This window comes from Prionailurus viverrinus, chromosome D3 (genome assembly GCF_022837055.1).
Source record: "Prionailurus viverrinus isolate Anna chromosome D3, UM_Priviv_1.0, whole genome shotgun sequence".
Classification (NCBI taxonomy): Eukaryota; Metazoa; Chordata; class Mammalia; order Carnivora; family Felidae; genus Prionailurus; species Prionailurus viverrinus.
The window spans coordinates 49,944,225-49,970,883 of NC_062572.1; the positions used below are offsets into that span (position 1 = coordinate 49,944,225).

Below are 26,659 nucleotides of genomic sequence, written 5' to 3' on the forward strand. Positions count from 1 at the left end.
ATGTTCATTTATTTACCATTTATTGAATATTTACTATATGAAGCATAATCCTGGAAATGAAAGACACTTTCTGCCCTCATTCATAGGTTAATATGGGAGATAAGCAAGTAATCCAGTGCTTAAAATATGGTAGAGTAAGTGCTGTGGTGGAGTATGTAAAGACTACCTTGGAATATCCAAGTCCCCCTCCCAGACAAGTGGGGACGTGCTGTATTGCATTTCAGTAAAGTTATTAATGTGTGTGTGTGGGGGGCAGGGGCTTAATACAGGTTATCCCTTGAAATATGCTGATTTTTAGAATAGGAAGCAGAGTAAAACCTACCATAACAGAGACAAAACATGCTCTCAGAAGTTAAAAAGTTGGAGCAATTGGACACATGCTTTTTTTTAAAAGTATCAGTATTAGTATTTTATTAGCATAAAAACAAAGTAAAAACATAAAAACAAAAGTTTAAAACAAATTAAAGTGGCATTTCTAAACTACGTATTTGAAAAGGACTGGGATATAGCTAAGACTTTTGACAACTGAAAGATAATCAAAGAGGAGTTTGAAGACTAGAACTGGAAGTAGGGAATGTTCTGAGCAAGGCCAGAATCAGTATGAGCTGTGTGATAGTGAGTAATAGGAGGTAAGAGTGCTAAGTTAAGGTCATTACCTGGAAAACCTTGAATATCAAGTTAAGTTATTGGCAGCGTGAGAGATTTTTAAACTGGAGAGTAATATGATTCTCTCTACTTTAGAAGAATCAGTCTGGTGCTGGTATAGATCTTCAGAGGGTGGAAGAGATTTAAGAAGTCAGGCATAAGCAGTGGATAACTTTATCAAAAGCTAAAGAATTAGATCTGTTTTAGAAGCCAGATTGCAAGACATTAATGATAATTGGGTAATGCTTCTTTAATTTTTACATAGTAACTCATTACCACCCACAGAATCTTGAATTGGAAAGCTTTTTCTATTAAGGCATTATTAAATTTCCTTTTTGCATATCTTAAAAAGAAAACAGAACAGATTATTTTTCATAGTACCTTCATAAAAAGACACTGCATTAGATCAGAAGACTTGAAGATATAGTTCAGAGAGTCTCATTTTCTTCTTCAGAATTAAAACCAAACCAAAATCACAACTGTGCTTCACCATCAAAGCCTTTAATACTGTCCTGGCCTATCTTAGCTTTATTGATAATGCTGTTACAGCATTGTGTTGTGTTTTCTTTCCATCAGTCTGCCTCCTGTCTTAGAGGAAGTGTTAAATGGCTTGGGTGCTATTTACTGTGGCACCTTTTCCTCTTCCCTCAGTAGGGGTCTTCCTCTCTATTGCTGCCGCCCTCGGTAACCATAGCAACTGACAGCTGTACTAGAGGGAGCTGTGTTCAGCTTGGGGCCAAATAGGAGGAGGGAAGGCAGGCACGAACAAATCTTATTGGGCAGTTAGTTCCTTGCTTATTTCAGAGGAGGGCTGCAAGAAGATTCTTAAAAACATGGGATTGTCTCCTCATTGATGAATTCTGTTCATTTTTAGTACTCTGGTAGTAAGTACTAGTAAGTACTGGTAGTAAGTATGCCTGGTACTGTTCTCTGTAGCCTGTGTGTGAGATATCAACAGGGAGTATGCAGAAACCCCTTGGAAGCAAATTGCAGTTTATAGGGCCTGTGTACCTGACAAACATCTGAGATTGTAAGCATTCGGTGTTGTGTGCATGTGTGTAGACCTTGTTTTATATACCTTAAACAATTCTACTTTTTTAAATGTTATTTTTGAGAGAGACAGAGACAGAGACAGTGTGAATGGTGTGTGGGGGGGGCGGTGCAGAGAGGGAGAGAGGGAGACACAGAATCCGAAGCAGGCTCCAGACTCTGAGCTGTTAGCACAGAGCCCGACGTGGGGCTTAAACTCAGGAACTGTGAGATCATGACTTGAGCCGAAGTTGGATGCTTAACAGACTGAGCCACCCAGGCCCCCCTACCTTAAGCAATTCTGATTTTCTTTTTAAGGGAAGATTGATGTTTTATGTCTAAACTTCATGTTTTCTATTTCCAGGTTTCTTCTCCTACATGTTTATTTACTATTTTTTAAATATCACTAATAATTTTTATTGGGTAATTAATGTACATAGTACAGCATTCAAAAGGTAGAAAAGAGTATACTGTGGTATAAAGTAAGTCTTTCCTATCCCTACTTCCCTGTTTTCCTCTCCAGAGAATTTCTCATTTATCTTTCCAGAGATATGTGAGGTTATACCCATAAGTGTATGTGTGTGTGTATGTGTGTGTGTCTGCGTGTCTGTCTGTTTCCCAAGGGACAGTTTCTTCTCTACCTCTTTTTTTTTCTTCCTGCTCCATAGTACTCCTTGGCAGTTGCTCTGTATCAGGTCAAAGAGGACTGCCTCATTCTTTTAAGTGGCTGAGAGGGACCTTTGAAAACACCTAATCTAAGTTACTCATTTAAAAAAAATTTTTTTTATTAATTTTTATTTTTTAATTTTTATTTATTTTTGAGAGAGGCAGAGACAGAGCATGAGCTGGGGAGGGGCAGAGAGAGAGGGAGACACAGAATCCAAAGCAGGCTCCAGGTTCTGAGCCATCATCACAGAGCCTGACAAGGGGCTTGAACCCACAAGCTGTGAGATGATGACCTGAGCTGAAGTTGGATGCTCAACCGACTGAGCCACCCAGGCACCCCTAAGTTACTCATTTTTAAAGGAAATTTGAGTCCTAGAGATGGTAAGTAACTGGTTGGGTTTCAATTTTAGAGTGAACTAGCTCTTCATTAATGTGTAGTTGGCCTTTTTTAAAAAAATAGATATTGTTTATTAAAGCAGGTTTAGGTTCACAGCAAAATTGTTCGGAAGATACAGAGAATTCCCCTAATCCCACACATGCATCACCTCCCTCATTATCAACATCTCCCACCATAGTGATCATTTGTCACAGTTGACAAACCTGCATTGGCCATCAGTATCCCTCAAAGTCCAAAATTTACATTACAGTTTGCTGTTGGTGTAGTACATCCTATGGGTTTTAACAAGTGTATAATGAATGATGTGTATCCAACATTATAGTATCATACAGAGTACTTTCACTGCCCTAAAAATTCTGTGTTCTGGCTATTCATCTCTCTCCTCGCTAAATCTCTGGCAACTGCCGGGCTTTTTAGTTTGCCTTTTCCAGAATGTCATATAGTTGGTATCATACGTTATGTAGCCTTTTCAGATTGACTTTTTTCACTTAGTAATATGCATTTAAGTTTCCCTGTATGTCTTTTCATGGTGTGACATCTCAATTTTTTTTTTTTTTTTAGCACTTAAAACTCCATTGTCTGGATATGCCACAATTTATTTATACATTTAGTTACTGAAGGACATCATGATTATTTCCAAGTTTTATCTGTTGTCTTTGAAGCTGCTCTAAACATCTGTGTACAAGTTTTTGTGTGGACATAAGTTTCCAACTCCTTTGGGTAAAGGGAAGTGTGGTTGTTGGATTGTACAGTAAAAGTATGTTTAGTTCTGTAATACACTGCCAAATTATCTTCCAGGGTGACTGTACCATTTGACATTCCCACCAGCAGTGAATGCGAGTTCCTGTTGCTCCACATCCTCACCAGCATTTGATGTCAGTGTTTAGGATTTTGCCTTTTCAAACAGATGTTTAGTGTTATCTCATTTTAATGTATATTTCTCTGGTGAAAGGATGTGGAGCATCTTTTCATATGCTTCTTTGCTATCTGTACATCTTTGGTGAGGCATCTGTTAGGTCTTTGGCCCATTTTTTAATTGGTTTGTTTTATTGCTGAGTTTTAGGAGTTCTTTGTGTTATTTTGGATAACAGTCCTTTTATCTGATGCCTTTTACAAATATTTTCTCCCAGTTTGTTTAGCTCGTATTTTCATTCCCTTGATATATCGGGTTTTTTGTTTGTTTTTTGCACTTTAAGGTAATCTTTACCCTCAACGTGAGGCTCAAACTCACAACCCCAAGATCAAGAACCACATGCTCTACTGACTGAGCCAGCCAGGTGCCTCTTGAGACCTGGGGTTTTTAGAAATATTTTTCACTCAGACCTTTTATTTTTTTATTTGGATCTTGGTCCATCTTTGGGTTTATGGTGTCTGCCATTCTTACACTTAAGATGTTTACATGTTTAGATGTTTCTGGAAACACTATTTATGTAGGTGGCAAAATAATTCTTAGAACCATTTTTGGCATTCATACTTCTGACAATACCTCTGTGACATTTGATAAGGCGGACTGCAAGCATTTTTGTATAGTTTCTTTGTATTGCATGTTTTATTTTTCCCTTTGTAAAGACTCACCTCTGAATGTTAGGGTTTTAAATCTGTTCAGATTATGAGACTATTGTTCTATCTCTCACTTTCAACTGCCGTGTCTAGCTTTCTTTTATTTAGTTGTTTTTGTTTTTTTTTTAATCTCTCATATATGTTTGAGCATCATCTCTTTCCCCCTCACCCCTAAACGCTGCTTTTTAAAGTGGAACACCAGAGGCCTTCATTTCTTGAGTACTTGACAATTATAATTTATTTCCCTTTCCCATGCACAAATGCATTACCACAGGGAGTTTCATAATTTAAATCTATTGACGTGAGACCACATGATATACCATTTGGCCCATGCAATAAAGAGAAGCAACATCTTTTTTATATAATCATGTTTGTGTAAATTATGTTATGCGTTGATAGTTGAGTTATGATCGGTAACCTGCTTGTTATTACATACGGTGATAAGGATGCTGTGAGGGAATTTTCGTATTTCTTTTCTCTCTTCTCTACCCTTAAACAGATACGCTCATCTTAGCACTGTAGCCATGTAGCAATCCTATTAGATAAAAACAACTATTTAATTTTGCTGGTGCGATGCAAGGAGCTCAAACATACTTTGTGTTTTATATATATGTCATGTTAGTATGTGTGTGTGTGTATAATTTTATATCTTGTATGTAGACCTTTGCAGCCATTTGCTCGAGGATGTGGTTTAATGAATTCAGTTGGTACAGATGGAGCACACCAAAAGTCTCAGGCAGAAAATCAAAACTAGTTTTAACCATTTGGTTTCAGAATAGTTAGTCAAGAAAGCTTCTTTTCAAGGGTCTTTATGTGGGTACGGACCTTTGAGGACCAGGGGATTTCTCCTGCTCCTCAGTGGAACAGTAGAGTACACTGGGGAAATCAGAGGGCATTTAATCATCTTGGATGAAAACAAAGAAGTCTGTTTTCATTTCTTTGTCTCTTCATTTCAGGGCATTTGTGGATAACTTAGTTTAACTCCCAAGTCCCTCATTGACTAAACTGAAAGAGAGATGGACACTAGGAGACACAGTTGCTTCTGATTCATCTTTCTGATTAAATATACACTAATGGTTAGACATATCAATTAATTTTAAAAGCTTCCAGGGAAAGATAGCTATTGTTCAGTTCTCTTGCTTGGATGAGTTGAGAAATTAATGTCTGTAGTTATAAGGAAAGATCTGTAGTTCTTTGCTCTCTTAAATCATTCATGTACAGATCACCAACCACCACCACCACCAAAAAGCTATCTTTTTTTCCTCTTAGAGATGAAGATGACATCAATGATGTGGCTTCCATGGCAGGGGTCAACCTCAGTGAAGAAAATGCTTGCATCTTAGCAACAAACTCTGACTTGGTTGGCACACTTGTTCAGTCATGTAAAGATGAACCATTTCTTTTCATTGGAGCTCTACAAAAGAGAATTTTAGACATTGGTAAGTGCAGACTTATGATTGTTGACCTGAGAGTACTGTCTGTTCCAGGGAAAGTATTATCAAAAGAGACAGCCTGGGTTGGTGTTCCTGGAACTCTGAGGCTTAAATAAGGCTGTGGAAAGAATCAGGATTTCATGGGTGTTCTAGAAAGAGGCGTTTCATTTTAAGAACTACTAATGTAACTTAAATCATAACCTACTGTTTTGGGTTTAGATAATAGAAGTTAATATTTTATTTATATTTCTTAGAAAAAGATGTGTGTATTTTTATGTGAATTTGTACACATGACATACAATTTTTTTTCTGTCCTGTTCCTTTCATGGTTGGACTTAAGTACATATGTATACATGTGCATGCATACATTACAAGTTCATGTTTATGAAATACAGAAACTGCCAAATATTGTGGAACAGAAATACAGAAGTTGAGAGTAAGTCCCTTTTTTTTTTTTTTTTTTAAATCTCAACCCTGAAATTAAACTTGTTGCCCTAAAAGAACTAAATTAAAATACTAGGTGTCTTTCTGGGTTCAAAAGTAGCTATTAGATGGCTGCAGCGTGTAGAAGGAAATGGAAAAAATGTACCAGTTTTGTTCTGGAGCCACACAGCTTTTTTGTTGTTCTTTAATACCAAACTTGCAGTAATGTGAGAGACTGCACTCTCCCCATATTGACTGAGAAATGAGACAGTTTGGAGAGAGAATATTGCCTGTGAGTCATCTTATTTCTTGTGTCCTAACCCTGGGACTTTTTGGAGTCCCTTCTCCCATATCAAATTTGGGAGGTCAATACTAGTGACCTTTGAGTATACTTTAGTAAGAATCTTTATTATTATTATTATTTTTATCATTATTATAATTATTAAATGTTTATACTTGAGAGAGAAAGAGAGAGAGAGAGAGAGGCAGAGGATCCAAAGCGGGCTCTACGCTGACAGCAGACAGCCTGATGTGGGTGGAGCTCCATCCCATGAACCGCAGGACCATGACCCCAGCTGAAGTTGGATGCTTAACAGACTGAGCCACTCAGGCACCCCAAGAATCTTTATATTTTATATTGAAGCCCTAACACAAAAATCTGAAGGTTTCTGATTTCTGATTATACCCATGGTATTTTATTTATTTATTTTTTTTTTTTGAGGGAGACAGAACGAGTAGGAAAGAGGGAGAGAGAGTGGGAGAGAATCTTAAGCAGGCTCCATGCTCAGCACGGAGCCCAGTGTGGGACTGCATCCCATGACCCTGGGGTCATGACCTGAGCTGAAATCAAAAGATGCTCAACCAACTGAGCCATCATGGTATTTTTAAAGACTACAAAGTACATTACTGTTACATATTTTAAATCTGTTTTGCAAAATAATAAATGTTTGAGCTCCTGCACCTTTTTTTTTTTAATCTCTAATGTAACTTGGGTATGTTATCTTTCTTTTATTATGAAAAACTAGAATTTATAAGCAGTCTAAAAGTATAGGAATTCAGAAGAGCTCTTGTTAAAATGTTTGCTGTTTGCTTGCATTTTGTTTGCCTTTTCTCCCTGCCTTCTCCTTCTCCTTTTCCTTCTTTCTTCCCTTTCCTTTATTTTTATTTTTATTTTTATTTTTATTTTTATTTTTATTTTTATTTTTATTTATTTTTTAACTTTAGAGACAGAGCATGAGACAGGTGGGAAGGGGGCAAGATTCAGAAAGAGAGAGAGAAAGAAAATCTTAAGTGTACTCCAAGCTCAGTGCTCAGTGTGAAGCTCAGAGACCTATGCAGGGCTTAATCCCATGTCCCTGAGTTGAAATCAAGAGTCCGACACTCAGCTGACTGAGCCACCCAGATGCCACATTTTCCTTTCTTACTGTTTCAATTTCTTCTTTGCCTAAGTGTTGTGTACGGTATAGGAGCCAGTTCCTTAATTTTGGAAGACGCATTTTACCGTCCTGTGATGGCTTAGGAAACTTACTGGTATTGACTCCATGTAACTATATAATTACCTAGAGCTTTGGTAGAGTAGAAATAGATACTTAGTTTTATTCGTTCCCACCCCACCCCCTAACAAATTTTGTTTTTAATTTGACTTAAACTTTGATTATATGATAGGAAAGTCTTTGGCATTGCAAGAACAGTTTGATCATTTAGGACAGGGATGGGCAATTTTTCTCTGCAAAGGGTCAGATAGTAAATATTTGCCACTTTGTGGGCCATGTGGTTTGTATCACGGCTGCTCAACTCTGCTATTACATTGCAAGAGCAGCCTTAGAGAATATGTAAACAAATAGGCAAGACTGTATCCCTATCGAACTTCATATACAAAAAGAGATCAAATTTAATTTGCCAGCCTCTGTTTTCAAGAAGAATTCTGGGAACAGCTATTTGTATTTTCAGTCCTTAATAATCACAAATGTGTCACTTACTAGGATAGAAAATTGCAAAACTTCTTACTTCTGAATTACCTAAGCTTTTTAAAAAACAATAAAACTATAGAGTGAGTGGAATTATGTATTTCTAGGAATGTTTTCCATTTATAGTAAAATTCCATCTTTACAGAACAGATCAGAACCAGGACTATTCCTTAATAGTCCAAAGTTCCAGAGAATTTTTTTTGGAAGGTTTTTCTACTTAAATGTTAGGATAGTAAACATGCCAATGTTTTTCCTTTTTTTGTTAATTACCTAAATTAAATTACAGACATTCTATAAAATCACATAACAAGCTTTCAAGTACCAGCTAGATTTTTTTAAATCAATTATGTTGATTTAAAGAGAGTGTTATATTTAAAAGTGGGAATTTTTTTTTTTTTTTAAATTTTAGAGAGTGAGCACAAGTGGGGGAGAGGGGTTGAGGGGGAGAGAGGGAGGGAGGGAGGGAGGAAGAGAGGGAATCTTAAGCAAGGCTCCACATGCTCGGTGCAGAGTCTGACACAGGGCTCGGTCCCACAACTCTGGGATCGTGATCTGAGCTGAAATCAAGAGTTGGACGCTCAACCAACTGAGCCACCCAGGTGTTGTAACTTGGTAACTTTGTCATGTTTTATTATCAGTGGAGTAAAGATATTGGAACATTTGAGTGTTCGTTAAACCCTGGAATTGTCTGCAAATCCCCTCACTTGTTTATTTCTAATACTCTAAAACGTGATTTTTTTTTTTACATAGGATAAACGATTTTATAAATACATATAAAATTATTTTTGAAGTTTCCCTCCAAAACACTACATATTTCTATGTGTTCATTTTCTTTCCCTTAGTCATGAACTGACATGTCATCACCCATCTACCCATGTTTAGTTGTAACTTTAATCATTGGATGATTTTGAAGTTGTGTCCTGTATGTAGAAGACCTCTGCTATTTATGTATGCTGACAGTTTTAGTAGAGTAGCTTTGGCTTTGTAGTGTTTTTTCCCTGCTTGAATCTAAAATTGGCGATGAATTCAGTTTTGCTAGATAGCAATGAACCACATTTTGAAGGTTTGGCTTAGGAGAGGCTAAATAGTTTTATATCTTCTTCCTGTCTGCTTTGCTATAGCCTGCATTTTGGACCTTGAGCGCTTTTTTGGAGGTTCTAGTAAGGGAATGCAGCTACTCACATACCCCTGACCAAAGAATGGCCCTCCTCTATCCAGTTCTGTCAGTTTAAGGAACATGTAGCTTTGGGAGGGATGCACAAGGAACACTGAGAGAGGAAAGGGACTGCACCTTGGCAGCCAGATCAGCCACATCCACCCTGGTGATCAGATGTCACAGCCAGGTAGCCCTCACATCCTATAGCCTATACTTTGAAGTTTAACATTTATTATGAAATCGTGTTAAAGAATGAATATAAGATTTGTTGGCTTTTAATTAAAGCCTATCTTTGCTATTTTGCTGTACTCATTCACACTGGGAGTATTTAAGAGTATGTTTCAGATGAGAGTGCAAAAGCAAACTCTTATGTTTGTTAAAAATAAACACAATAGTACTATTAAAAACTCATTTAAATTAGCCAACCTAATTGGCTATATCTTTAGAATTAGGTCTCTGTTGATACAGGTGGTTCACTGAGCTGAGGAATTATTATTCAAAAACTGATAAGATTGATTTATAAATGAGCCTTCTGCCTTTGGGTATGTGGTCCAAGTTGTTTTCTTGAATCTTTCTTCCTAGTTAGCAGAAAGAAGAATAGAAGTTTGGTTTCTTTATGGAATGAGATATAGTGAGAGAGAAATTATTCAAATAGAGGAGTGAAATGATGAGGTTTTGAATCTATTTCAACTTATAAATTAATTACCAGGCCAGTTTATCAGAACATGAGTTAAAGCAAAATAAGCATGTTTGGTAATGGACAAAAGGAATGTAGGTATGTCTTGTAGACAAGGCAGTAACAGAGACCCACAATCTGAATTCATTGAAATAAATGTCGTAAATTGTTAACAGTGTCAAACAGGGCAAAATGTAATTTTCTATTTTTTTAATTACTGAAATTAACAGAATACGGCACTAATTTCTGCAGTTACCATTTTCCTCCCTGAACGCTAGACTTGATTTGTGTTCTTATTAACTTTGTCCTATAAATGACCTTGCAAGGAGAATGATTCTAGAGGCTAAGTGAAACAATGTCTATATTTTCTGAGGCTTCAGGCTAGGTTTTATTAATGTAATGTCTAAGATCTTTGAAGTTGTGACTTTACCAGGAAAATCATAATCTCCAAACCTTTATTCATAATGGGTATGACTTCCAGGGGGAACAGAATACCTGCTGTGCTAATTATTTCAATTATCAGCCACTACTAAAACACGTAATGGATTTTCTCTGCTTCCACAGGTAAAAAGCATGACATTACAGAACTTAACTCTGATGCTGTGAACTTGATCTCCCATGCAACACAGGAGCGATTACGAGGCCTTCTAGAAAAACTGACTACAATTGCTCAGCATCGAATGACAACATACAAGGTAAAGGAAATCGTTAAAGAAATACAGACTCTCCTCTTTCCTCTTTGTTGTGTTAAAGATAGTTTTTTGGTGTGGATTCATATTCTAAGTATATTTTTATAAAGGAAATGGTCAAGCTGTAGTTCATACTGGTAGACAAAGTTTCATTCCTAATTTGCCTGATTTAGATATCCTTACATGACAAATAAAATAGAGTTTAAAATTGTGTCCAAAGCTTTTGTGTCAGTGTAGATTGATATATGCATCTGTTCTGCCTCAGACTTCTACAGCTTTTGATTAGGAGGGAGAATGTGTTAGAATGGAATATTGGATAGCTGTGTTCTCTTCAGTGATCTGTAATCTGCTAGCATTGTTGTTCCTTTTTAATAAGTTAAATAATTGCATTGAATGCTAATGCTGGTGCCGCTCATTATCATTATTGGCTGCTTTTTAAACAAATTAAATGCAAGGATAGCCTGTCTTGTCCCTTGTGGTATGAACCAAATCACTTGCCATCATGAAGATGAAAGCACTTGATTTATTTGCATTATGATTTTGGTGGAGAGCAAATTTATTGGGTGGTGACGGATGAAAAGGAAAAAGATAACCTTTTCCTCCTATGTCAAGAAATGTTGGCTAGATTTTGTGCAGCATGTGGGTTACCTTATGAGGTCTTGAGTTTGTGAGAATGGTCATTGTCACAATGTCTTTGCCATGGGTTAAAAGGAGCTCAGGGAAATATCAGTTACCACATCACTGGTAAGTTCCCTGGAGGAATCATTCTATTTTCTCTCCTTTCTGCTTTATTTAGAACTTTGGAAGAACTATTTATAGTTGTATAAATCTTTGTGAGAACTTGCTGGACTGACTTAAAAATATGTGATCACGAGGAGAAAAAGCTGTGGGGAAAAAAAACACTTTCACTATTTTTGTGTGTTTTTAGAATTTGTCCATTTCTTCTTGGGCCTAATTTGTTAGCATATAGTTTTTTATAGTGTTCTCTTATAATCCTTTTTACTTCTGTAAGGTCAGCAGTAATGATCCCACTTTCATTTTTTAATTTTATTTCCTTAAAATATAAAATAGGTTATTGGTTTGAGATCTTCCTTTTTTTAATGTAGGCATTTACTGCTATAAATTTCCCTCTGAGCACTGCTTTCACTGCATTCTGTAAGTGTGATGTTCCAATGTTGGAACACTGTGTTTTTGTTTTCATTTATCTCTAAATATTTTCTGATTTCCTTTGAGACTTCTTTGATCAGATGGTTGTTTGAGAGTATGCTGTTGAGTTGCCACATATTTGTGAAATTTTTAATTTCTGTTTCATTGTTGATTTCTAGCTTCATTCCGTATGGGCAGAGGAGATTGTGTGAGTCAGTCATTTAAAATTTATTTAGGCTTATTGTGTGGCCTAACGTAGGATCTGTCTTAGAGAATATTCGATGCACACTTGAGCAGAATGCGTATTCTGTTTTTGGGGGGAGTATTCATAAATGTCTGGTAGATCTAGTTGGTTTATAATGTTAAGTCCTCTATTTCCTTATTGATCTTTGTCTAGGAATTCTACCCATTATTGAAAGGGAGGTAATGAAGACTTCAGTTGTTATTGTAGACCCCTATTTCTGTTTTTAGTTCTGTCATTTGCTTCATAAATTTAGGGACTCTGTTGTCTGGTATGTATATCTTCTTGATGAATTGACTCTTTTGTCAACATATCATGTCCTTGTTTATGTTTTTTAACAATTGTTGACTTAAAGTTTATCTTACCTGGTATCAGTATAGCCACACCTGCATTCTTTGGTTATTATTTGCATGAAATCTTTTTTCCATCTTTTCGCTTTCAGTCTGTTCATATGCTTTCATCTAAAGTGAATCTCTTGTAAGGCAGCTTGTTGGTTTGGATAATGTTAGTCTCTACCTTTTGATTGGGGAGTTTAATCCGTTTACATTTAAAGTGATTACTCATAAGGAGGAACTTACGATATTTGACTATTTTTCTGTATGCATTGTAGCTTTTTTTAAATCCCTTATCTGTTATTACTACCTCTTTGGTTTGATTTTTGTTGTTGTTGTGTACTATTTTGATACCCTTCTCGTTTCCTGTTGTGTATGTATTTTTAGATATTTTATTGACGGCTACCTTGGGTATTACAATTAACATCCTAAATTTGTAATAATCTAATTTGACCTATATCAGTTTACCTTTAATACTGGGATGTGGAGAAAATAGTCTTTCTTTTTGGCTTTTTACTGTAACTTTTAAAAGTCTTCAAAATTTTTCCAGCCTGGATTATCCCCTATTCCCACCTCAGTCACTGAACTGTTTCAGAGATATATGAGTACACTTTTATTTATAGTGAGCAGTTTTTATATAAAACATAATGGTATAATTTAGTATGGAATAGAATATTTCCATGTAATGTTTATTATTCTGTCATCCAAGTCACTGTTGTGTGTTCCAGTCTTCAGATGGAATTCTTCTGTTGTATATTAATAGCATATGTTCTAAGGATTTTGTTGCCCAAGGCAAAATGGATAATATCTACCCCACCTGGAACCTCAGTAACTTAGCTTAAAGCTAACACTTCCTTAACCATAACCTAATTGATTTTCCCCTGCTTGCCTTTCCCCACACTCATTACTTAGTGCAACTAATGCCACTGTCTGAATTTGTACTACATTATCATCCTTCTTTAAACAGAAGTAATAATCATTTAGTTACATTTGGATCTAGTTCAAAATTATATTTGTTTTGTAGACTTTGATCTTATAATAATCATTGTGTCACAGATTTAGCTCTGTCCTTACATTTTAGTTCATCCCTGATAGGATTTATTTTTATCTGTACAGTGTGGGAATTTTTACCCTATGAATTTCACAAAAACAAGCTTACTTTTATTAAAAGCAAAATCCCACCATCTCTTTTCATTTGACATCCATCTACTTTTGGTAATCTTTCACATGTTTAGATATAATTATCTAATTAATCATTGTCCATAAACTGAGATTTAAGTAAAGAAGTAGAAAGTGACACATGTGACACAGAGCTTTTGATCTTGCTGCCAGGTGTTTTCCAGCCGAAGATAGTCTTCTGCACGCCAGTGGTCATGGAGAAGCTTCAGTGTTTTCTAGTTGAAAGGGGCTTTGTGCTTCCTTTAGATGGGATAATAATAATGGTTTTTATCATTTGGTCTGAGTCCTTATATTTTCATTGTTAAACCACCCTATTCAACCTAACATAAAGACTTGGGTTAGGCCTGTGTGGTAGACAGGAAGCAACGTGGTAAGATGGGGTTACTGTTGTTTAAATAAGTTTGGGGAATCAATAGGAATAGGGGAGACACTCATTTGCTTAGCATCTGTAAGAATAAAGGAAGGATGCATTAAACCAGAGGCAGTTGTATCTAAATTGGGAGAAGAAGAAGGGGTCTTAGCATGGGGATGAGATTGGGTTAAATTTTAGAAAGTCTGTGTTTCTTTTTAATTTAGTGTTTGTTGTCCTTTTAAAATTAAATTAAGTCAGTAAACTATCCCCAGAGTATCTGAGCACAAAAATGGTAAAGATGAAGTATTTAAGAAACCACTGGTTATTATGTTTATGCCTCATGGTTGGCCTATAATGTATTCCATATTCTATCTTGTATTATTTAACTTTAAAAGCATTTGAGAATTCATTTTGTATTGAACATGAACTAAAATAAGTAGCACTAATACATCCTTGTTCGTTATACTACGGTAATACTCTTTTGATCTAGTTAAATACCAACAATAAAAATTTAATTTAGAAAGAATCTTGGGCATATGAAATCTCTTGGTCCCAGTTAATTGAATCAACCATAAGCATGGGATAAAACAAAGATGGGCTTGGTGCTATACCTATGATTTCCAAGCCAGGCACTGACTGTTAGACTAAATGTTTAAAAACTTTAAGTTTTCCTGTTAAACAGTCTCCCACAGTCTCTGTCCCATATTTTGGGTGTCTGATTTACTGAGATGACTAGATGGCAGGATATCTTAAATGCTGATTGGGAAGATTGCATCCGCCAATCCCCATCTTAGGTGTATTAGAAAGATAGATGAAGAAAATTTTAAAAATATTTAGATTGGAAAGCACTGTCTTACACTCTAGAATATCAAAATAAATAAAGCAATGTAAATTTTATCATTTTATGGAGCAAATTAAGGCAAATAATTATACTTCTCTGTTATGGCTCTCATTTATAAATTATCTACTTACTTCCTTTGACTTTAGTTTCTGTCCAAGTTCATAGCTTAAAGGAGTCCTCAAAACAAGGTTTAGGATATTAAATGTTTGCCATTTCATCTTATGTTCTATTTTGATTGAAGTTGTACTCACTTGTCAAGGTTAGACCAATCCAGCAATGGAAATGGGGGTGGTAACTTTCATCTTTGATGTATTTTTTAGTGAAGTGATTGTTTTTTTGTTTGGGATTTTTTTGTTTGGTTTTGATTTTGTCTTTGACAGGCCTGAGATTTCATTAAACATAGTAAGGTCTGCAGAGATGGGACAATAATTTAACTAAACAGATTTTAGATTATAGGTACATGCTTTCTACTTCTTGCTTTCTACTTCCTATTGTTAGGATTTGCTTGGCTTAATTCTCTTTTCTTCCCCCTTGCGGCTTTCTAGGAAAGCTCTGAAATTTGAATGCTTAATAACCTCTCAACTTTCAAGGATGACTAAGGATTTTTTGTTGTTGTTTGTATTATCAGAAATACAAATATTACATCTTGAAAATTTAGCTCCCTGTGTATGTTGGTATTATTGTCTTTAGCTGATTTATTAAACCTCATGTAGAATGTGTTGCCTAAGGATCATTAGGAATCTTTTTTTTTTTTCTTTTTTTCCAGGCAAGTGAAAATTACATCCTGTCTAGTGATACCAGATCACAGCTCAAATTTCTTGAAAAGCTAGATCAATTGGAGAAGCAGAGAAAGGATTTAGAAGAAAGAGAAATGCTACTTAGGGTAGCCAAGGTAAGAGCCTACATGATTTATGATTGAACGTGGCCTGGCAAGGAGGTCAGAATTGGCTTTATTGTTGGTTGACTGTCTTGTTTTTATTAAGCTTTGAGATTTCTCTGAAGGATTTCTTGAAATGAGATTACTAATAAAGTCTCTCACAGCCAGGATAGTGTCATACAGTGACTGTCAGCTAATTTAGCTTAATGAGATATAATCTTTTATCTCCTCATTCTCAATTCCTGTGTGCCTAGGATCATACCTACTACCCTTAAGTAAAAATGTTTTTTAAAAATGCTCAAGGTTTTTTTAGGGATATAATTTGATATGTGCCAAGTTGAACCTGAGAGAGGAAAATTTGGAAATTTATGGGTAAAATTAGGATTAATTAGGATTATATGGAGCAAAATATAGCATGGGCAGAAATGGGTTAGAGAATGAAAGAACAGGTAAGAAGAAAAGTATTTATCTTATAAATACATATAACTATATTTATTTCCTTTCTTCTTTATTGAAACATTTTCCTGAACTGTTAGTGCCTGATGGCCTGAAAGCTGGTTCTACCGTGGTTTGCATTTTGTTGCTTCACATTTCCTTGTAGTCCTAGGGCCTTGCATGTAGTCATAAAGGTTGGGCACTAGACTTATTTTTTGTTTTAAACACCTTAGTTTTAATTTTTAGTGTTATTGTCAGTCTCCCATATCAGAGTATTTGTTCCTAATCACATACGAATCACCTGTTTAAAAATTAATTTATTTTGAAGTATTTCATACTTACCAGGAAAGTTGCTGTACTGTACAAAGAATCCTCCTCTCCTTTTCTCAGATGCCCCCCATTTTTAACATTTTACCGCATTTTCTCCATCTCTATCCTTTCTGCGCGCGCGCGCGCACACACACACACACACACACACACACACACACACACACACACACACACTATCATTATTCTCTTTCATTCCTTTGTTGTTCTTTCTTTGAATTCAGAGGTGTTTTTTTGTTTGTTTTGTTTTGTTTTTTAGTATTTACAAGTAGTGCAATTATCATCTCTAATTAGCCTTTCTCTGAACCTTTTTGAAAGCAGGCTTCAGCCATGATGTCCCATCACTGCTAAACATTCTAGCATGTATTTGTGAAAACAGGACATTCTGCTGTATAACCCTCCAAATCAGGCTGTGAACAATATAACACTGCCATGTAATCCACAGACCCCATTCAGATTTCACCAGCTGTCTCGGCTCATTCTCCTTTTCCTCCATGGTTTATTCTTCATTCAGCAATATGTGTTTTATTTGTTGCCCTCTCTTTTTCAGACTCCTTCAGTTAGATTTCTGACTTTCTCCCTCATGTCTTTGACAAGTTTCAGGAGTATAGGCCTTACCATCTATAGGGTGACTAATAATTCCTGGGTTCATCTGATATTTCCTCATGTCTTAGGTCATGAATTCTTGGCAGGAATATATACATTCTTCCCAGGTGATTATATCAAAAGGCAACCTTGATCACCCAGTTGTGTGGGTGCCTGTCAATTCTCTTCATTTTAAATTTGCCACTTTCCCTTTTCTAATCAGTTTTTCATAGGAAGACATTCCAGGATTATATCAGTTATCCCCTTCTTCATCAAACCTCTGTGTATCCACTTTAGCACCCATAGATGGTGTCTACCTGAATCAGTCACTTCTATGATGGGCACAACTTATAAATACGCAAATAGTGATTTTTAAATTCTCATCCTCTTCTACGTTTATTAGCATTCTACTATGTGGAAGAGCTTTCCTTTCTCTTTTATTCATTTATTCATGCATGCATTCATTGATATCCGTATGGGCTCTTGGATTTCTGTGTGATTCAACAGGTTGTAATCCATTACTATTAATTATTCTTTTGATGCTCAAATTCCTCCTGAGTGGGAGACCCTTCCAGCTGGCACTTTTCTCTGTTACTCATGTTTCCCATCATTCCCTGAGCTTGTCCTTACTTTCTGACACAAGATGTTCCAGGCCCAGCTTTTGCTTGTCCTTCCTCAGCCCTGGAATCAGCCATTTCCCCTAAAGAATCTTGTGTCTTTTTAGTTGAGGATGTTGTCCAGAAACCAAGAGTAGAGCTTACAGTGTGCTCATTGCTAATGGGGTGTCATCACATGTAGGCCCTGTCAAGTGGACACATCTAGGAAACATACCTATGGTGTATATGTATGTACCCATGTATCTATATATACACAAACATACATTTGTAACTATTTGTTCTAAAACAAATAGTTTGTTCTAAACTATTTGTAACTATTTATGTTCTGAAACCATAATTTATATGGATACCTCCGACTCCAATATCTTAGGACTTTTTCTAGCCTAAACCTTTCCATGTTTATAAATACTTTCTCCTTAGTCAGATAGTTGACTCTTGTTATCCTCAATTTATTTTCTTATGTGCTCAATTTACTTACTTGATCCGTGTAACTAATCTCCAAAACAGCCATGCTGGCTGCCTTCTGTGTCTGCTACCACTGTTTCCCCTGCCTTCATTTCATTGCCTGTGTAATTAGTAGCCATACTTACTGGCCATGTCTTGGTCGGTCTCCCCAGCCCTTCATCACCCCGCATTCTTGGCCACTGGTCTATAACTTCATGTCCCCAACCCTCACAAGGAAGTGGTGCACCACAACCTTATCACTGTGCTGTTTCTCACTGCCTCAGTCCCCATGCTGACCCCTCTTGAGCTGGGAAGGACAGCTGGGGCAGGAAGATGCTCTTCCTTGAGCTGTCAAGTATTATAAGCAAGCACACAGTCAATGTGATGAGGTGGTTTATTCATATTTTATTTCCAATTACTGTGCTGTAAACAAAGTCATAAACTATTAAATACTTGTTTAGTTATTATTGGATATAATATAGTCTCATTCTCTCTTGGTTTTTCTTCCTTTGCCAGACTTCTAAATATTAGAGTATCCCAGGTTTTATGATTTTCCTCCCCACTCAAAATACCTTTTACTCTTAATAGGTTTTCCTAACTTAGTAAACAACACAATTGTTTTCCTTGATGTTCAAACCAGAAAACTTAGGAGTCACCCTTAACTCCTTTTCCTCTCCCTACATCCAGTTTACTTCCTGTTCTGTTTCCCAGATGTAGTCTTCATCGTCTCTTTATCACCAGTGTCACCTCTCTGGTCTAAGTCATCTTCCACTTGGACTTTTGTAATGTCTCCTAACTGATCTTGTTTTCCTTTTACAATCCGTTTTTCATACTCTAGTCAGAATAGTGTTTTCATAACAAATCATGTGTTCCTCTATTACTTGAAAACCTCAGTGACTTCCTCTTGCATTTAAAATAAAATCCAAACTTCTTACTAGATCTTAAAAGGTACCCACCTCCCTCTCTGAGCTCATTCTATCCCTCCCTTCTTCACTCGTTTTGCTCCAGTCTTGCTGACCTTCTTTGAGGGTGCCAAGTGTGCATCTTAGCTAATTAGGCATCTAAACCTGAAAGTTGAATTCCTGTGTCCTACATCTGCTCTGGTCTTCATCCTCTCAGAAAGTTGGAATTCTCACCCTTCCGGTTGCTTAGACTAGAATCCTAGGAAATCATCCTTAATTCTCTTTACTTCACACCCTATATCCAGTCCATCAATAAATCTGCCTCAAATATATTTCAACCTGATCATTTATCATCATCTTCTCTGTTATGACACTAGTCCAAGCTGCCCTTCTCTTTTTCTAAAACAATGGTTGTTTTAGGGGCACCTTGGTGGCTCTTTTGGTTGAATGTCCAACTCTTGGTTTTGTCTCAGGTCATGATCTCACAGTTTTGTGTGTTTGAGCCCCACGTCGGGCTCTGTGCTGATCAGCACAGAGCCTGCTTGGGATTCTCTCTCTCTCTCTCTCTCTCTCTCTCTCTCTCTCTCTCTCTCTTTCTCTCTCTCTGCCCCTCCCCGACTCCCTCGGTCTCTGTCTCTCAATAAATAAATAAACCTAAAAAAATAAAACAATGGTTGTTTTAGAGTAGTCTCCTCCATTGTTCTGTGTGCCTGTACCTCCAATCTTGGGTCCCTATGGTTCTGCATCCACTGCATAGCAGCCCGAGTGATCTAAGGTGTTGTATCAGTGGCATCTCACTCCTGTGCTCCAAGCCCTATAGTGGCTTTTTCTTATAACTAGAATTAAACCCCAGCTCCTTACCATGGCCTATGTGGTCTCCAATCCATCTCTTTCAACTTTTCTCTATGTTCTAGCTACCTGGGCCTTCTTTCTTTACTTAATTTTTAAAGTTTGTTTATTTATTTTGAGAAAGAGAGCACACAATGCACGAGCTTGTGAGTAGGGGAGGGGCAGAGAGAGGGAGAGAGGGAATCTCAAGCAGGCTCCACACTGTCAGCTCTAAGCCTGACATAGAGCTCATGAGATCATGACCTGAGACAAAATCAAGAGTCGGATGCTCAACTGACTGAGCCACCCAGGCACTCCTCTTTCACCAAGCTTATTCCATTTTAAGTCTTTTGCAATGACTGTGCCTTTTGCTTGGCGTATTCTTCCCCCGTATCTTTGCATGGCCGCCTCCTTCTTGTCATTCAGATCTCTACTCAAATATCACTTCTTTCAGATGTCTTTTCTCCCTTCCTAGCTAAAGAAGTACTACCCCCACACACATACTCCTTCCTCTATTACATGTTTTATTTTATTTTTATTTTTATTTTTATTTGAGAGAGGGCAGGGTAGAGGAGGTGGGGGAGAGAGAGAATGTTAAGCAGGCTCCATGCTCATCACAGAGCCTGATGCAGAACTTGACCCCATGACCCTGGGATCGTGACCTGAGCCAAAATCAAGAGTTGGATGCCCACCTGACTGAGCTGTGCAGGTGCCCCCAATTTTATTTTCTTTACTATAACTTATCACTATCAGTAATTGTTTTTTTATTTTCCCCATCATAAATGCTTTACAAATCATAACTGTATTTAATTTTTATAAAATTTATTGTTTTATTATTTTCTTAAAATATAAGTCTCTTGAAAGCAGGACTTCATCTTGTTATTTCATTTCTGTATCTCCAGGCTCAAAATAGGCACATAGAATAGAATTTATACTATGAATAATCATTAAATACTGTTTGACTGACAAAGACTTGCTACTCAAATGTACCCATTTCATACTGGGGCAAAAATTATATACTCACAAATATATATACACACATATATGTATATACACACGTTTTTATATAAGTGCATATATACTCACTGCTTGTCTCTTAATATAAGTGGAATAATAAGGATTTTATCTTAGTTTGGGCTGAAGTGAAGTTGTTTTAACAGATAGGGGACGGGGTGCCTGGGTAGCTCAGTCGGTTGGGCGTCTGACTTCAGATCAGGTCATGATCTCATAGTGCATGGGTTCGGGCCCCTCAATGGGTTCTGTGCTGACAGCTCAGAGCCTGGAGCCTGCTTCAGATTCTGTGTCTCCCTCTCTCTCTCTGCCCTTCTGCTCATATACTGTCTCTGTCTCTCAAAAATATATAATCATTTTTTAAAAAGTTTAATAGAAAGGGGACAAAATGAAGAAGAAAATTATTAGCTTTGGTGGAGTCTTATGTAGGTATTTAATTAAGGTGTTTAAAATTACAAGGCACTTTTAAATCTAAACGGTTTCTTTCTTTCCTTAACAAAAATACCAATAAATCAGTAAAATGTATCCAGTAAATTTAGTAAATAAGAAAATACCTTTAGCTTTTATTTTGTTAGTTACCTTTAGGTAGCTGATGTTCCATTTCATAGAACAAATATTCAGCTTTATAAGGAGTTAGATAACTTTGTTACAGAAAAAAGAATACTCTGCAGCATATTTTTCAGTGGACAAATGTTCATAGTTTCAGAAATGAAGTTCCCTACTGTCAGTTTCATCATAGTATTGCATACAGAAGATAGTTTTCTCCTTACAGCAATCCTGTAAGATTATTCATTTTTGGAATGTTGAACTGAATCAGTATGGAAAGCAATATTTAATAAACATTTATTGGGCATTTAATTGTGCACAGCATTCAAGTAAGTGGTGTGGAGGACCCAGAGATGACAAGATACTCCAATGAAAACACTGGGGTGTATTTCCTACTTAATTTTTTTAAATTCTACTTTTAAAGAGATAGTGATTTGGTTCAAAGTCCATCAGGTTCCTGATTTTATGTGATTTATTTTTAAGTTTTTATTTTAATTCCAGTTAATTAGCATACAGTGTTAATATTAAGTTATATGCCAGTTAATCAGGCATCCGGTATAGTGATTCAACAGTTTTATACATTGATTTTAATAGTCTTGGTTTTAATAGTTCTTGAAATACCATAGGTTTTTCCAAAATGGCTTCACCTGAAGATTAGCCAGTGTTGATTGCTTTCCTTCATTTGAGCCAACAATTATCCTTCTATTCTTTTCCTTCATCTGTACCATCCGTTTTTTAATTTTTAGTGTTCTAACAAGAACAGCGTCATGCCTCAACTGGACCTGACTGACATCGTTAGCATCATTTTCAGTATAAGCTTCCTTGGGGCTAGAGCCGCAGCAGCCGGCCCAGATGATGGGAGGGAGGGGGCGTAACGGAGGGAGTGCACCAGACTGGATTGAGGCATTTTCCCCCGGAGCTAAGGTTTTCAATCACAAGAGAAAATTGTCATTTATTAAATATTTAACGGCAACTATGGTGTTTAGATGCTAGTAATTTCTATTAAAATTTTCTTTTCCTTTGATAGAGTCGTTCCAATAAAGAAGATCCAGAACAGCTGAGATTAAAGCAGAAAGCCAAAGAGGTAGGACTTTCAAGTTACCATGCTTGTCTTTGTGTTGGAGGGAAGGTTGGCAGCTCTCTCCTGGCAATTAGGTCAGGGTTTATTTTGCTGTTGCATACCATTTGCAGAAGCCTTGGGGAAGGACAGGAACTGCTCAAGGCAAGGGCAGTACTTCAAATGAGGTCAATGAGTTATGTGCTCTCTTTTTAAAATTTATTTTCAAGGCTTAGGCCTGTCTAGAAATGGCTCTTTGTAAACTACAGTGGTGTACTTGGAGGAATATAATGTGGGATTAAAAAAAGAAAAAAAAAAAAAGAAACTTCTGAGATTTAGCATCTGGGACTGTACAATAGGCTACATTTTTCCAGGGTAATTGTTCGTTTTGTAAATCTGATACTGCTTATAATTCTTTGGCTGGGAGGTGGTACTGGGATTTAGTTTTAAATGGAAAACGCCTCTGGCTTTTAATTTTCTGGGCCCAGCAGTTTTCTGTTCTGGAATGGAGCCCTTGTTTCACACAGTTCATGTTTAGCTGCAGGGGTTTTAGTTTATAGCTTAGACTGGTTAAGCTTTTACTCCCAGAGGCCTCTGCATAGCAACTGTAGAAATCAACAAATAAGTTCATTTATGTCTGCAGCCTCCTCTCAGTAGCTGACTTTTTACATTTCCCAATATCCATTTCCTGACTTTTCTAGCCCCAGAGAAAAAAGCTCCACTAATTGGAGCTTATTTTAATTGAGCCTTAATATTGGATCTCACTGGAGTTGCCCCCAGAGCTGCTGAGAACAGAAGGAAATGAAAGTACCTAAGGTTGAAGATGTGGTGTGTGTTTGGGTGTGTGTGAAATTTTTCACTTGACCTACAGATTCTTTTCCCTGCTGAATAAATCATCAAGCCTGTTCACATTTCTGATTAAGGATCTGACAGCAGACGATAATAAAGACAATTGAGGTGTGAGACGTGTGATATGGAGCTGAAGAAATTGGTTTCTATAGTTACTTGACTGATTTCATGCAATTTTTAAGGATCTTTGTGCTAAATAAGAGTGATTTCCTGAGCAACCTTTTTCCTTAACTGTGCCTCTTGAACTATGAAATTTGTTGTTGCTTAACATTGCAGCACTTGGCTCCTAGGTGCCAGCAGCAGCAGGTTATTTATGAATGTTTTCAAGGCCCTTATTGTTTGGATTAATGTAGGAGCTGAGGCAAAACAAATGGAAATCTAGTAAGATTCTTACAATCAGTGTGGTATGTTTTCACTAAAATAGAGAAGGAAAATGCATGAACTCTGGATGGAGAGGTTTCTTCTGGATTGAGATGAGAACTGGAAAGGGAGAACATTAGAAAGGATTGAAGTCAGACACATTTCAACAACAGAACACTTCTAATACTCATTTCTGTTCAGCAGAAAATTTATCTAAAGATGCTATCTGAAAAAATTAGTATGAGAACTATACCCATTACCCTCTTTAAGCAAGCCTGGCTTCATAGGTTATTTGGGAATGGACAACCTATTGTTCTGAAACATAAGCATTCCTCTTTGTTTCAATTAAGGACCGATTAGATGCTTATCTTACTTTCTTGTGATTCCACCCCATTTTGGGAAAACACATATCAGAAAGCTTGCCCTTTTATCTTTAAAAATCTTATCCCATCTTTTCCTTTTTCAAAAACCTTCATTAACATCTGGATTGATTAATTTTTTCTTCAGGTTTGTGTGGGATGGTTTTGTTTGGTTGGTTTTTCTTTTAATATTGTGTTTAATTGTTCCCTGAGGGATGAATAGGTGGACAGTATTTTTCAAAGAAAATTGTAAAAGTAAATATGCAAAAAAAAAGAAAAAAAAAAGTGCCTCTCTTATGAGAGCAGGTGGTAGCAAACCTGTTTTTTCCCCTCTTTTTGCGCCTCCATTTATTTTTTTTCCTAGCAAGATTTAAAGGACTGTATAATTTCTTTCCAAAATATTTTGAAAGTTTTCTAGTTGCATACTATCCTAAATCTTTCAATTAAAAAAAAAAATCAAATACACTGGCCTCATTCCAAGAACAGAGCCACTTTGTATTAGTTGCAAACGTTTGATGAAACTACAATATTGTCATTTTTGTGACATTTCCTTTGCCCCCTAGAGCTTTTAATAACTTTAGTATTCTAAGGGCCTCTAATTTAGAATCAAACTCACAGGGATACCATATTGTGTTTTGTTGCAAAAGTCATTGACTCTAGCTTAATATAGTTGAACTGTTCTCTTGTGTGGTAATTTGTAAGGTTATCACTTGGGATGTGCTAATTGTTATCACACTGGTATAAACTATAAAGCTTTCATTTGTGATTTTTTGGTATTTGGTCTGTCTGGGAAGTTTTTTTTGTTCAATTGTGAAAATTAGCATGGATTCCTTTCAGTTGCTCAATTTAAAATTTGTTTGCTTTCTTTTTCCAGGTAACTAGCTACCTACCAATCTAGTCATAGGAAGTAGATTAAGGAGAATACCTTATGAAAGCAGAACTCCAGATAACTATTTAGAGAAGTTGTAGGCTTTGTTGATCCTGAGAAATGTTTCAGCAATGTTTCTCATGTAAATATTAAATAACTTGAATCCCCTTCATACATAATTTTATAATCTATGGTGGTTTCAACCATTAAGGATAGAGTTTTGATCTTGATCATTTCTCCTGGGTGTTTTCTTCTCTATTAATACCATTTTTGAGTCTGTTCATTCCTTTCTTGCATTCTGGGTATAAGGATAAACTGTGTTAAATCAGGCAGGTTTTTATAAACGTGTCTAATAATTTTTTTTTTCATCCTTCCCATCGACTTCCAATTTTGACATTCTTATTTGGAGCTTAAAAAAAATAGGCTGCGCTTGGGATTTGCCTCCATTCTAGTCTCAGTCCATTGAAGTGGCTCCTTCTGCATACTGTTCTTATTGACCTGACAGGTTATCTGTCTGTTTGAAAACCTTATTGTTGTCTGGCTAAAATGTCTATGGATATCCTTGTAATTCAGACATCTTAGTCTCAACTTTGGGGCTGTTTCCTGCCCCCCCTCCTCCCTTTTTCTATTTTTGCCTGAGGAAAAAAGCAACAATATTTTAGAGTGTAAGCACTCTATTGTAACTTTATATTTTAAATATCAATACTTTTTTACCCTCTATTTGTGAAAAGTTTTAGATGGATTACTAATTGCCAAATTCTAACTTCAAGCAGGTAGGTACATCTTTGTTTAATGCAGCTGTAGGCCTGTTGAAATAACAACAAGCTGGGAGTGCTGTGTGTCCTAGATTATCATCTAGCCTTCGATGTTTTCCGTTCTTACCACATCATCCAGAATTCTGAGGAGCAAACCACCCGACCTTGGAGTTCATACATCCTGATTCCTTAAACATTTGTTATATATACTGTGACCCTTCTTTCCTTTTGAATATATCCTTTTTCTCCTTTGGGAAATGTGAATTCAGCACATCTGTGCAGAATGAGACAAAGAATTCATTTACTTCCTTTTAACAACTCCTAGCATTCCCACTCTCATTTGTTACCAGACAATAGAGGAAAGAAAAAGGAATGCAAGACCTGTACCTGCTGGCACTTAGCTTCACAGGGCAACCAGTAGAAACTGTTATTTTGGTATGAAAAAGACAAAAGATTTTTTTTTAAATTTTTTCTATGTTTACTTATTGCAAGAAAGTGCCTGCACTTGAGCAGAAAAAGGACAGAGAGAGAATCCCAAGCAGGCTCTGTGCTGTCAGCACAGAGCCCGATACGGGGCTCGATCCCACAAACTGAGATCATGACCTGAGTCAAAACCAAGGGTCAGACACTTAATCAATTGAGCCACCCAGGAAGCCCCTTAGATGAAAAATTTAAAGATACGGCGTCTGTGAAATGTGATAGTTAAGGCTGTTAAATTATAGCAATTTGTATTTAAACTTATGCTAATTCTGCATGAATGAAAACTCATGGAACACTGGACAGGACAAAATGAAACTTGTCATTTTAAATATGTGTGTGTGTGTGTGTGTGTGTGTGTACATATACATTTTTTTGGTCATTAAGAATCTATTTTAGCAATCCAGTTAATTTAGTATGGAGAAGACATTTGTAAAATGACAAATTGTAAAAAGCTTGTGTACATAGAGAAACAGATGCAGACATTTCAAAGCATTGATAGTCTAGGACAGAGGTTCTCAAACTTTGGTGGACATGAGTATTATCTGGAGGGTTTGTTAAAATACAGATTGCTGCCCCCCCCCCCCCCCGCCCCCTTCCTACTTTATGATGCAGTAGGTCTGGGTGAGG

General features: G+C 36.6%; 1 protein-coding gene across 8 annotated transcripts in view; it reads left to right on the forward strand.

Moving 5' to 3' along the window:
• TAF4B (TATA-box binding protein associated factor 4b) overlaps window positions 1-26,659 on the forward strand; it is a 179,162-nt gene that overhangs the window by 54,880 nt on the left and 97,623 nt on the right. For all 8 annotated transcript variants that reach the window (XR_007145943.1, XM_047828512.1, XM_047828514.1 and 5 more), the window contains 4 exons: window positions 5,567-5,736; window positions 10,517-10,647; window positions 15,499-15,624; window positions 22,332-22,388. Coding sequence is in view for 7 of the 8 variants with exons in the window: in XM_047828512.1 (XP_047684468.1) it covers window positions 5,567-5,736; window positions 10,517-10,647; window positions 15,499-15,624; window positions 22,332-22,388 (484 nt within the window). In the remaining variant the exon portion in view is untranslated. The remainder of the gene's footprint in view (window positions 1-5,566; window positions 5,737-10,516; window positions 10,648-15,498; window positions 15,625-22,331; window positions 22,389-26,659) is intronic.